The sequence below is a fragment of the Branchiostoma floridae genome, chromosome 16 (genome assembly GCF_000003815.2).
Source record: "Branchiostoma floridae strain S238N-H82 chromosome 16, Bfl_VNyyK, whole genome shotgun sequence".
Classification (NCBI taxonomy): domain Eukaryota; kingdom Metazoa; phylum Chordata; class Leptocardii; order Amphioxiformes; family Branchiostomatidae; genus Branchiostoma; species Branchiostoma floridae.
Window position 1 is genome coordinate 14252532 of NC_049994.1, and position 14261 is coordinate 14266792.

At 41.3% G+C, this 14261-nt stretch overlaps 1 protein-coding gene across 2 annotated transcripts in view; it reads right to left on the reverse strand.

The window, feature by feature from the left end:
* Positions 1 to 14261, reverse strand: part of LOC118432747 (zinc finger protein GLI2-like) — a 60771-nt gene that overhangs the window by 34742 nt on the left and 11768 nt on the right. The window contains exon 2 of one of the 2 annotated variants that reach the window (XM_035844357.1): positions 7213 to 7327. In XM_035844357.1, coding sequence (XP_035700250.1) covers positions 7213 to 7303 — 91 coding nt within the window. In that variant the 5' untranslated portion in view covers positions 7304 to 7327. Of the gene's footprint in view, positions 1 to 534; positions 613 to 7212; positions 7328 to 14261 lie in introns of those variants that run through there. The other variant, XM_035844358.1, reaches the window with a different exon arrangement.

Below are 14261 nucleotides of genomic sequence, written 5' to 3' on the forward strand. Positions count from 1 at the left end.
AGATGTGAAACAACTTTGCAGATAAAAAGGCAGACGCCAGACCAAGAGGAAAAGAATTCTAATAAGGCTTCTTCTTCCTTCCATCTGTGCTCATTGATTAAGCAGTTGCTAGGCAACAAGCAGACAAGATTGATGGGCGAGTCAGGTGGCAGAGTCGAATTTCTCTTGTTTGTTCTATTTGGGGATTGTCCATTGTTGCTATCAACTCTAAAGGGTTTGAAAGTAAGGTATGTTTGTTCAAATATTCAACTTTGTTCCTCTATCTTTTTATCCACATTTCAGCTGCTACAAGTGTATTACTATGAAACTGAACAGCTTCCTCTACAGAGGATAGAATTTCTAGGAAAAAATATGAACACTCCCCGTCGTGCACATTACAAATCATACCATAAATCCTCCATCCTACAAACATTTGACAATGTCAATGCTATAATTTTAGAAACGTAAATGACGACAGCCACAATAGTAGATCTACACCACAAAAAGAAAACAATTAAACGCCAATCTTGACAAAAGACAACATCGACTCCTTACCATCCATGCGTAGGCCGGACATCCGCAGCCGTATTTTTAGGAAACAGAAGTCAAGATTATATTTGGCTTTGCGGCTGCACTCCAGAGGTCAAGGAACAATTTGTCAGCCGCATGGCCCCCCTCCCCACTGCCCTCTTGTTGGGTCACATTTTTCCCCTGAAACATTATCTGTGACCCACTTTTGAAAACCCCTCACTTTACCCAATGCCTTGGGGGGCATCATGTGAACATCTCTTGCACAGTGCCCCCAGAAGGAAGATATGTGGGCCCACAAGATAAGGATTAACTGTTCTGGATGTTTAGAATATCACTTTGCAAGTTGGCAAAACCAAAAGACTAGTTAGTGGTGCAATGGTCTTAAGAGTAGAGTGTTCACCTTGCATTCGGTAGGCCTTGAGTTCGATCCCAAGCACGGTCATTACTTTAAAATTAAGGTACATACAGCTTTCTCTGCTTAGCACTTAGCATTTGAGAAAGAGTAGATGTAATAGGTCAAAGACTCAAACACAAAACACCAGTGGGATAGACCCTTGCTATAGTGACTGGTACTAAGTTGTGTGGCCCAAGGGCTTCAAATCAGAGGAGGCATGGATGGTACAAGGATGACTTTACTTTTTTTTCATACAGTTTCCACCTGTAAGATGTCACAAGATTTTTAACTTAAATACTAAACTTAAATTGCTATCTAAAAGGAAGTTCTGTTGGAGTACCAAAGAAATGCGCCAGGTTGCCAAAAATCTAATCATTTCTTTGATAAGACCTGACCTAACCATGTACCAAATTTCAAGACAATCCATTCATAGCTTCTTGAGCTATGCCACCAAACCACAGACATACACACAAACGTTACCAAAACATAACCTCCTTGGCATGTAGAGACTCTTACAACTAATGTGGCAACTTCATTTACTTCCATGCCTCCATACATCTACTCAAGTAATTGGTGGTAACAGTGGGAGAGAGGTAGGGTTAGGTATGGCCTGTATCATTGACAGTTGGTGCCCCCTGCATGTCTTTGAAATCCCCCAGGCAGGTCCAACTATTCCACATGTCTGGTGCTGGTGTCTCAACCAAGCTGGGAGGGCAGCAGTAAGGAAGTTTTATGGATGACGTGAAGTTGAGAATGGCGTTTCACCTAGTTATGAAACAAAACACAAGAAATTCCTTTTGCTTCCACCTAGTACCTTGAGTGTACTTGTCAAAGTGCAATATAATATTGGGTAGTTGTCAGTCTGTGTGACACAAAGTCCTACGTTGTAACTGTTGGAGGCTGGCTGATGTTGGGCAGGCTGCTATAAGCAAGATTTTATCAGGCTAGGTAGTTGTAGAAGTGTGATCAGTTTGAGAGTCATAAAAGCATAAGCGTACTTGCTGCGTACTATGTTAAAACTCTAATGTCAGTTTGTACACTTCTTGAATACAACAACAAGAGACTTGTTGGCTGTTTTGTCACTTCAATTCTTGTTACACTGTTTAAGGTCTCTATTCCAATGATTTAGGCATCAGACATAGGCTCTATAATATAAGATTTACTATCTGCTGAAGGTGAAAAATGTGTTTGGGGAGAGCCACACCCCACACACATAAAACAACCTGCCACACTTAAGAGTAGGGGTCTTTCCAGGTGTGAGTGGTTCAAAACTTAAAGTCTTGACTCTTGGGTACATCTTGCGTACTGTGCTTGGAATCCTCAGCCTAATGAGGTCAAGCATATAATAACGATGAAGAAGATGTCATCCATAAAACTGACTTGCTGTGGCCTAAGCCAGTAGACATGGCATGGAGCAGGAAGGCGCTCAGTCAGAGTGTTAATTAACCCTCAAAACAATCCTTTCCATCCTGCAAAGTACCAAACGCTGACACAAAACAGAGCTAGATAATTCTGTACCCCACTAAAACGATTCCGGTCAGGGGCCCATGCTTAAAAACAATTTACTCTGACATATACTGCACCAAAGCAGCATGGGCTAACACAACAAGAAGAGACACAGGGAACACCAAAAGACATTTTCTTGGGCAAGATGTGAATAAATCTTTTGATATCACAGTGAACTTTTTGCCATCTTCCAAGCCAAAGTCTCTAAATTTAGTTCCCTTGTGGATTGTAGTCTGGCAAAAAAAAACGATGGGGTAACCTTTTTGAAAGTTTGAAAGATTCTGGCTTGCTAGAGAAATAGTTTGGCAGTGACCTGTCACATGGCCTCCCAGATACAAGGTCAGCTGCAGAGTTCATTTCCAGATGCCAGGGAACATCAGGGTGGAACAATGTTCACCATGTCGGCTGGAGATAAGGGCCTGGCTACAGCATGGGACCTGGCCAGTCTTTGGGTCTGTTCCTGTAAGCCCAGTGTTTTAGCGTCTTTGGACATCTTTTTTTTTTTAATTTGGAGTGTGTGTGGTGTGTTTGCATGTGTGTGTGTGTGTGTGTATGTGTGTGTGACCATAACTCCAGAAATTGTGTGTGTGTGTGTGTGTGACTGTGTGTGTGTGTGTGACTGTGTGTGTGTGTGAGTGAGTGTGAGTGTGTGTCTGTGTGTGTGTGCGTGTGCCCATGTGTGTGTATATGTGTGTGTCTGTGAGTATAACTCCAGACATTGCGTGTGTTTGTGTGTGTTCCATCATATTTTAGTCAAAATGTCAACAAATGAGCAGTGTCTACAGTGTGTCTCCCTACATGTTCGAGTTGAAATTTGTCTCAAAATCTCAAACTTAGAAGCCTGTCAAAGAGTTCGACATTCCAAGTCTTACTAAATTTCTCGCACCTTCAGCTCTCGCTACTTTGACTTCCTCCCTCTAAGATGAATGTGGTCCACAGTTGTGTCTGGCAGGAACAACGCTCAAGGCTTCCAAAAATTAACAGCTAGAGAATTCTCGCACGAAGGGGCTGTTGTACCAAGCAGACATGCCAGGGCTCGAAATACCACCTGCATAGGCTAGTGCAGGTATAAGTGGAGCTGTGCAGGTACTTGTGATGTCTACCTGCACCTCACCTGCACTGGTCCATGATCTGGGTTATATACATTGTACATAAATGTCCTATGATGTAGGTGTATGTAGATTGTTCTTAGCTGCCTGTCACCACCTATAAAGTATAGAAGAAAAAGTAGCAATGGCTGCTGTACAATTTTAGTAGAATCCATACTTCCTAAATTCAGAGTGGTGCAGGTAAAATTTGTCTGGTGCAGGTAATTTTCAATGTTACCTGCACCAGTGCAGGTATGCAGAAAAAGTATTTCAAGCCCTGGGAACAGACATGCAGATGTTGGTGCTGTACTTTCCTAAGCCGACTTAATTGCCAACAAATGCCAAACGTGCCAATGTTTACAACGGCTTTGATTGGGGATTTTCGTTAAGGACCTTGCAAAGCACGGCATGGGTGGAACCAAGGCCGAGTTAGTGGTTAATTCACCGGCATCAAACGATCTCCAAAGTCTGGAGATTTTCCCTTAATCAACACTCAAGGGCACCTTTTTCTTCTAAACACCCAGTCTCAAGCTGGTTCTATTGTTTACTCGTAAACGGTCGAGGAAACTAGCCAAAACGGTTTCTTTGACTCCAGTCTGTTCTATTTGTACAAAACTACTTGATAATTATGTGGGCGAAGCCACACATATAGTTTTCTTACAAGTATTTCACCGGAAATCAGAAACAAATGGAAGCCTCCATGTACTCCATGTTTCAAGCTTTTTGATTGGCCTAAAGTCGCACTTTCTCGGTTGTACGTCAGAGGTGAACCTATCAACGCGCAGGACACAATCGGCATCCATTTTGATAATAGCCAATCAAAACTCAGAAAAATGGAAGCTGTTAGCAAATACTCCGCGTTCCCAGCTTTTTGATTGGCCTAAATTCAGACTGTCTCGGGTGTACGTCAGAGCTGGACCTATTAACGCAGAGAACACAAAATGTCATTCGGCATCCAGTTTTATAATAGCAGCTGAGACGCGGCAGTAAATCGGCCATGCATTCGACCAAACAGGCGCTCAAGGAAGAAGTTGCCCGCCACGGAATGAACAAGATTGATAAATTTGCACAGAAAAACATTATCTTCAGAAAATGGGACCTTGGAATCTTGCAAATTAAACAGTGAACGGACGTGTTCAAGCTACGCATTGCATTTGTATACATGTTACCTGTTAAAATGCCGGCAATAACGTTACGGCAAGCTTGGCCGAATGGCTAAAGCACCAGCAACGGTTGCGCTTTTTTCGCTAGGTCAACCCTGGTTCGATTCCGGGCGGGAACAACTTTCTTTTAGTTGTCCTTTTTTTTTCTTTTATGATACTTACAACAATTTTATCTTGCAAACAGAGCATCGTTCAGTTTACACGCCTTTTTATTTATTTTTTAATTGCCCTCAAAAGACGGCGTTTAAACGGTCGGACGGTCCATGTGGGGAGGGGGGCTCGTCAACGCCTCGGACCATACCGGCCGCGGCAGCCAAATACTGTATCGTCGATGTCTGTCGCCTGCGGCGTTAAGTCAAATTTGGAATGGAGGCTACGGTACGGTACCGGACCTGAACCTGATCATGAATTTCAGCTTTATAATTGCTACACAGCACAACCCGTGACGTCAGGTAAAGGCCGAGAATAGGGGTGAACCGAGAATACGGGGCACCTATGCAATTACTATTGTGTGTAAGGTAGTTTGACTTAAACTTCAAAAAAAGGCCACGGGAAAGACTTGCTGCATTTTCGCGAAAATGTTGTCATTCTAGTTGTTTCTTTTCTTGCGATTTTTCCTTTCTTTTCCCTTCGCCCACATCCTGCATTTTTTTCAAAAATGTTGCCTTTCTAGTTCCTTGTTTGTTTTTACTTTGGATTTAGTTAGTGTTAAGTGGACTGTAGAGAAAGATCGGTCAGGACGCCTTGTTCTTGAACCCACAGCTACAACGGAAATCCAACTGTGCCCCTTCCTTCAACACATGTACTTATGAAAACTCCACTCGTCCCAGAATTGCAGAATACACTTTTATAAACACTTCACTACTATGGAGACTTCGTTCCCAAAAAAAAAAGCATTTTTAACAAGTGTGTCCTTGTCTCTCCTCATTCCTAGTCACTCTTAACAATGGGAAGACTCGAGACAACCTAATAAGCTTTTGTGCCCAAGATTTGGAGGTAAGGACCCGTGTCAAAGGCCTCGAAACCCTGGACAATCTTCTCCCTACAAGATCATTACTGAAGAATGCAGCGCTGGCTCCGAACTGCAGAGGTCACGGAGAAACCCCACAAGGTCGCTCCTTCCAGTTATCACCCTCCCTCCCCCGACACCAGACAATGGGTCCTGCATACACCTCCGCGCCTTATATGGCAGTGCCGTTGCCCTCTGGCCAATCAAATATTAGCTGATAACTATTGCACACAGGTCTGGTACCTCACTTGAGGTTCGTTGCGGTAAGCTTGTGCCCGGGGTGACTCCAGAAATTCAAAAAAAGGAGAAAGGTAACAATAAGGTCTGACTCGTACCACCTAAGGATACCAACCAGGCATTAGAGGGGCTGTCTTTAAACTACCGCATATTTCAACCCCTCTCGTTGGGGTTATCTTGTGCCCGGAAAGACAAAAGAGGAAAACGGTTGAAAAAGTCTATACTACAACCGTACAGGTGGGGGTTTCTGAACAGCCTGAACTTGCCATCACCTAAGGATACTATGAGGGGCTGTCTTAAAACTAACACAGTTTTCCTCCTTCATATTTCAACCCTTCACGACAGATTTTGTGCTCCATGACAACTTTTATATAAAGAACTATAATGTTGACTATCAATTGTTATGAACGTCCGTTATATAGTTGTAAGCCACGGCCGACAGGGACTGATGTTTGAACATCGAACGGCCGCTCCCGTTTTTAGTATGCGCTCGCTTGTTTAATTAATCGATTAATACAAGCATTCAACGAGCGCAGACATGTTTTTGCAGTCCTCAACATACGCGTCAACAGGACTCCGATCGTAACTGTATTGCCGGAGCTGACTTTAAGAGTTTAAAGACCGTGTGTGTTGAAGAAAAGTTAACTTCACTCAGACAGAACTTGTGAGTTCATCCCCCAATATTGCAGGGGAATGTTTCTTCCTCTCTCTCTCTAATTCCCGCGAGGTGCGAAGGGCGGGTCAGATCACGCTAGGGCGGTTAGGGGAGATTGCGGGGTTGAACGGGCGCCACCTTTGCTACACACAAGATTACACAATAACCAAGACATCAAAGAGCTTCAGTTTTATGAACCAACATCCAAGGTTTGCACCGTTACGGTTGACTAGTCAACCGTTGATATCATCATTGCCTGCGTTGGACAACCACGCACCAGCAGAAATGAAAACTATGAAACTGTGAAATTATTCTAGAAAGAAGTTTAAGGCAGAATGAGACCAAAAACTTTAACATCAGATAGAAGAACAGAATAATCAAAAGGCGTGATGATGGTATGACACAGAGTTACAGCATACATTCTATAACAGGAAAGGGACTGCTGTGCTTTTTACCAAGCACAGTAGGGGCAACTTTGCTGGATAGTTATAAGGAATACTTGCAGATATATGTACAAAAGTTAGGTGTGACGGGTCGTTCAGTGTAATATAACCAGCTGCAGTCACGCCGCGTACCTGCGAAGCTGGTGTGTTCTGCCGAATGGTAGTTATACGTGCCATATAGATACAAATACAAATAAGAGTACATACCGTGGTGCCGGCTTTTGTCGGACTTGGACTCTGAGCTCTCGGCGGGCCGGCGCTCTGGCTCCTTGGTCACACCAGGACTGGTGGACGCCATCGCTATCTCATAGTGGTCTCACTTCTGTGGGGAAACATGGCAAAGTCATGAAAAGTGTGCTCCTCACAAAAATGAAGCTTTACATACATTTTATATCATAATATGTCATAGATAATAAAGGAGAAAAACTAGCAAGACTGAGGGTAAATATTCCTTTTACTAAAACACCCTTTCAAAATATCTGATATTCTTTTTTTTCAACCAGTAGCATATATCGACCCTTCAACTTTCTTCAAACATTTCAAGGGCTAGCAATGAAATAAGAACTGTCTTTGGCTGTGGTTGTTGTTGAAAAATCATACAACGTTTTTGCTAGTTTTAAAGGCTGACAAGTGCTGTAGCCTTGCTTTGAAGCAACAGTTGGTACAGAGAGAATAGAACTCCTATTTTGGTTCTCAGCCAAGTACCTGTCTAGCTTTTACTGTAAATTCTCAGGGATATTCACAGGGTTGAAGTTTGCTGTTTTCGCAGCAACCTCTAACCTAAAACTCATCAAACCTGCTCACTCTAGTAATGTTCAAACCACAAACTTTAAGATACTGTAAATGCAGAAATGTTCACAGTAGTTTTATGTTTGCAGTTTTCGCGATGGCCCCCCTTTACCGCAAACTAAAAACCACCGTGAACATTTTTACATCATAGTATGTGACTTCAGTATATGGCGCTACTGCAAACTAAACTACCTCGAAAGTTAATTCCCGCGAACTTAAATGCATTTACAGTACCACAAACTCTTTGTTTTCCCTGTACAACAAAATTCAAGAGTTGAGAACAGTATTTTGACTTGAAAGCCTGGCCATCTCAGTACAAAATCTTCAAACCGATAAGATCACAGAAACATGACTAGAATCAATACAGGTCAATACGTGACACCGGCTAATGGAGTAACAAAAAGACAGAAAAGCCTTAGATCTTAATGGCCACCATGAATTTAACATTTTGATAAGTTCCTGATAACAGTGAAAGCTGTATCAGTACAGAAGATGCTAAGTACACCTCAGGCTATATACCCTAACAGCAATAATGTAAACGAGTGGTTAGGGTGAGCATTAGGTGGTTTTAGAGGTGTCAAGTTGGCACCATCACTAGTGTAGTCTGATACCATATCGTAGGTACTATCATTTCTGTCAAACACCAGTCTTCCTCTTCTTTTCGTTGAGGTGACCGCCTTGTGCTTTGCAGATTCTGTTGCCTAAGTTTATCCCCTTACTAAATACATGTACAGCTTTGTATCTACCACTGTTGTTGCTAAAAAGTTTGACAGCAAACTTAAGAAATACCTGAAACCAATAATTTGTCCTTACGTCATTTTGTACGTGAAGCAAGCAATGTAAAATTCTTTTCATACATTTTTGGTGTTTTGGGCAGTGCTCATCTCCATTGCTACAGCCCTTGGGCCACACAAATTTATGGAATCACTGAAGCAGAGCAGTTCCTTCCAATGGTAGAACTGTACATTTAACATTAACACTCTATTCCCTAAGTGATGAAAACACATTTCTTTAACTTTAAAATGATAGATCTAATAAAAGATCAAATCGCAAACAACGTAGACTCCCAAACAATGAGGGGAACAGAAAAAAATACAGATAGACAGCCCAGCAAAGTTTATACCTGGTCCCTAATCATAAATGAGGTGTGAAAGTTACTTTCAAGCACCAAAGCTCCCAGTTTGACCAATCACACGAGGACACACTTCCTCTGGTATCTCGAAAGGAAGCGAATTCCTGCCTATTGTCTTTCACACCGAACAATGATAAAAAACAAGGCTCCATAGGTCTGCTGGCAAGTCTACCTGATAACACAGATGCTTGGCTCTTTCCTTTTATCTTTTGCTGCACTTGGTTGGTCAGTTGTGAACTCAGAGGTCAGAATGTACTCCAATATGCTAGGGTCAGCAAAATTCTCAAATGTACCATTACCCATAACTTTCCGCTAAGTACTGGTATCACCTGATTTTGAAACACAAAGCTAAACCTTTAGCTATCACAAAACTTTTGAGTTTTCTCAGGATTATTGCCACTTGACTGTCAATTTTCATATCAAGCAAATCCTCACAGTCGCATCAGACCTATTTTTGCAAACATAAACACACAACACTGGAAATAAGCTTTCAGAACTAACTTGGCAAAATATTGGCCATGCCAACACAATTCATTGGTTGTCAGAAATTGCATCATGATTCATGAAAATAGAGAACTGGAAAGAAAACTTGCATCTGACTCTGTTCACTCTGTGAAACTATGTGTACCAAGGTACTATGTTTCAATGTGGACATTCCAACCTAACATTTCTTAAATATCGAGAACGAAGAAATTAAATTGATGTGGCCTAGGTAAGTCTTTGTACCAGAATGTTTATACATGCCTACTTTTGTTAGTGTTGCCATTCCTCTGCCCTTAGTTAGACAACACAGTCATGGTAGGGTTTCCAGAAAACTATTTTGGAAACAGCCGAGACATCCTGACTGGAAGACTTCCCTTCGCTACTGTCGAGAGTTCGCAAACCGTTCCCCCAGTTGTTACAGAAGTTCAAGTTCAAGTTCGGTCTGACTGTTTGTTTAAGTTCATCGCTTCAACACTTCAGTATTTTGTTGTTATGTGTCTTTGTAAGGATGTCGGACACTTTTACAATTTATGAACACAGCCCATGGATAATCAGACAAGCTTACCCCATCACCCTGCATGGTCAACTCTGACCCTAACCTTAACCCTAACCTTGGAGGAGTTAACTAGGGTGTTGGGCAAAGTTGACCAGGGTGATTGTGTTTGGCTGAGCCTAGTTACCAAAATGTTCTGATTCCATTTTGTGGTGCAATGTATGTGCAAAAATATATGTTTATGGATTTATAATGACTGTATGTTTGTGGTTTTAATAGAACACTCTATGACTACAATTGGATTATCTGTACCTCTTTTATATTTTATCTTACCCTTAGCTCTTCCCTGTTGACCTCAATGAATGGTTCAAACAAACAATAAGGAAGAAACTCTAAATTTTTTCCTTTCTTGTCATGTCTTCATATTTGCTTGCCTTTCATACATACAATTTGCAATTTTTAAAGTAGAATTTGTCAATATTTACTGGTCTCCCACAACAAAACTGGATTTGCAGAGATAGAGACGATGGTGTCTTGGACTTGGACACAACCATTTCTGTAGTACCCAGGATTGTATATCAATTCCTACAAGTATCAAACAAGAAAGGGATGGCAGGCCTCACTTTTTTTACCCATACTCCTTTGCGACCCTTCCAAGTACCCAGACAAAAGATAGCAAGACAAAGAATTTGCAGCAACACTGCATTGTTTACATTGAGAATTACAGAAACATATACAGACAGACAAGTCCAAAACAAGCCTTCGCTCTCTTGGGGTGAGCTCACAATATTGATGTTTAGGTTATAGTGACATTTTTGGTGACCTTTTGGTGACCTATGCCCTTTGCCCTGCGTGTCCCCCCATCTAATTGGTTACATGCAGGAGTGTCAATCAAATGTAACAGACAATATATCAACATGTCTATCCACCAACACACCTGCTGGGTGAAGTTACCAACTCTGCCAACTTTTCTATCCAAGATGGATCAACCAAAACCCTCTAACTTTAGGAGCGTGGAGTAAAGTTCTAGATACTGTAAAATTATCATATTTACTTCTAACCATAAAGTTGCCTGTTCCAAAAATCTGTCAAACAATGGTAAGTACAGAATCTGTTTTGGCAATAGTGGTAAAAGAATGACAACAAAGCTTAGAAACTCATCAGAATATTCCATCCTTCTTTCTCATTTCAGAGAAAAGAAATGGAAAAAATGAGAAGTACCTTACAAAAAAACTTTGTACTGAAAAGTTATGCCAAGAAAGTTCCCTCCATTAAATATTCATTTGCATTGTTTGTCATACTTTTTAAGTCCTTCGAGAATCTACCACTGGTTTGCTCAGAAAATGCAAGTAGTAACTGCTTTGACACTCACTCACATATAGCAGTCTGGACCAAACAGGCTATAACTGTTGAAAATTATAGCATGACCAATACTTCAGACCGTATAACAATCTACAAAGGTGTCCTAACGAAAGATGTGAAAGTGTAAAACTTTACACTGTAACACAAAAATTATCTACTCAATGTAAAATCACCTTATACCTAAGGTGGCAACAGTTAATGCAAAACCATGTCAGGTGACCAACAGTTGGAAGTGTCTATCATCGGTGACCTGAGGTCATCGAAAGCATAAACAAGTTTTTATATATGAAGTGGTGCCACTTTCCTCTGGTACTATTTTGAAAAGGCAAGTTGACTACCCTGGCAACCAGACTTTTAGCTCAGCCAGCAGAGATCTGTTCGGCAAACAAGGCAGGTCTTGCCAAGGACGTAAGAGAAGCACACCGAGGATTTGTCATGCAGGGAGAGTTTGCCTAGCCTAGGTACCATCCTATTTCTACTGGGGCTCCTTACACTTGCTACCTAATTTTTTTAATTTAAGGAGCCCCAGTAGAAATAGGATGGTACCTAGGCTAGAGTTTGCAGGCCTAGCTAGTTGGGACACCAAACGTCCAAAGTGAGGACAAAGCAAGGACAATGCATGGCACTTTTTCCTTAGAAAGTAGTGTAGTAAGGTTTCACTTCAGCTCACATTTTCACCAAAGCACACTGGGTCACTTCCACTCTTCTCAATAAGTATGTTGGGTCCTTTAAATGCACAGGTTTGATGCTCTATAAAGCTCCCTCATACAAGGGACGTCATCGCCATCTGATAGGAAGACCTTAATCTCCAGGCAGATATACCAGTGGCATTTATAAGATAGTATCAAAGCTGGCCAAAGAGAGTCATCAGCCAAACACTCCTTGGCTGGCTTCACTCCTCTGGCAGCTTTTGATAATATCTTATGCTACCATAGGATCTGCTTGGAGATAAGGATGACACAACTCTTTTCCAGTGGTGGCCAGACCTGGGCCCAAAAGGACCAGGTATGGCCTAAAGCCAAACAGGTGAACAATGACAGGGTGTTGTATGTTCGCACTGCCTAATTGTAGACCATACAGGACAGGCGATAAATAAGCTTATTTTCATAGTGTCAGAGGTCACACAGTTCAGATCAAATTAGAGATGGGAACTTTCTAATTATACAAATCTTTTCCTTCTTAATTATTTGGAAAAAATAAAAACTTTTGTTTCTACATGAGATTTTAAATTTTTCACAAGGACCATTGTGTAAACTTGTTAACTGTTTTGTTGTATTCACAGAATGGGTACAAGATATTAAGAAAACTAAAATGGAAGTTTTGTGGTCAGTTACTACTATGAAAGTTTGGATGCAAAAACTTATACATGTGTTTCAAACAAGTAGGGCTTTCGAGGCTAAATGTGTTGTAAATTTTGCTAAGATTAAAGTGATTTAAGTTAAATATTTATTTAAAGACCTATATCTTTCCTATATATGTGGCAATTAACAGAGCTAAAACATGTCATTGCCACAAAGTCTGCTTCTATTCATAGACTTTAGCTCAAACAAGGACAACTTTCTGTGCTACAAAGTGTAAGAGTAAGTTTCACGGAATGAATGTGTCTTTAGGAATGAAAATCTGGAAAAAATAACAATGCCCCCAAGTAGAGATTTAATTTCTTAAACAGACAAAGCAATGATTCCACATATAACCAACTCAACATTCTACTGACGATCTAAATTGGGAGAAAATTTTAATCTCTAAATTGTCTGACTTCTTTCCAGGTGAGTTTATACCTGGAGGGAGGACAGGTGAAAAAAGCTAACAATCCTTGATCCCTGACCTTATCAACAGATGCCAGTATCTAAATTCTTCTCCTAACAAAGACTCGATATGTACTACTGTAATGTTGAAATGTTTACAGTAGTTTAATTATTGTAGTGACATCTTCAATGAGAAGTAAGAATGTGTTTACAAGGTATTGTTTCTGTACAAAAGGATTGTTTCAACAGCAACCTTAAAACACTGCACATACGTTCTTCTCCCTCAAATGCAAACTTAGGACACAGTGAAAATTACTGTATTTACAGTAATACATGTCACTTGTAATGAAAAGTGCAGTGTCCAAAATAAACATTATACAATCTCATATGAGAGCTGTTTGTTGTGAAAATCCTCTTGCCTAAGTGTAGCAGGGTTTCACCCGTTTCCGCAATGAATACAAACATGGCCTAAAAATCTTCTAATTTACTTTCAGACGGGCTTTTCATTTGATACAGGAAGACCTTTTCAGCAATGTTACTTGGACTTGGAAAGCATCGCTAGATCTTGAAAAGTATGTCACGCCACTTGTGAAAGTCTTGAAGATATGTCTTCTTTCTGGAGCCAGGTGAGGCGGTGTCTCCGACGATGACCTTTGGGGTCGCCGTGAGCAAACAATCTGATCCAGCCTTCCTCCCAGTCACGCCAGTGAAGAAAGACACTATCTCACTCCCTATGGGGGAGGGGGGCAGGGAAAATTCCTGTACATCTCTATACCAAACCGTATACTTTCAAAACGAGAAAGAGTCGCACAAACTTATTAGCTTAACAAGAACCAGGTTTAGGGCTTGGAAGCCATGTTGGGGCGATAAATTTGGTCAGAATGAAAACTTGCTGATGTCAGTAAAGTTTGTTTGAAGCCCTTACTCAGTGGGATACCTCCCCTGCTTAGCTTTGTGGGGAATACACAAAAGATGATAAGAAAACGCAACTGCTGTGCGTGCCGTTTTCCATGCAGCTGTTTTACTCCTGTCACCATTTCCTACTAGCACATCCTACACGAATCACTACAAACACACAAATGAAGTTTATGGCATAATACTGCAATAGAGTACGTTGGAATCTAGACTGCTTCGGAAGCAAACCGACCAGCTGAAATAACAGGGAACTGACAGCCAGCAAAGGCAAGGACCTTTCACTGCTTCAGCTGCACAGTTCGGGGACCAGAACAGCGGGAGAGCGATACATTGAAAT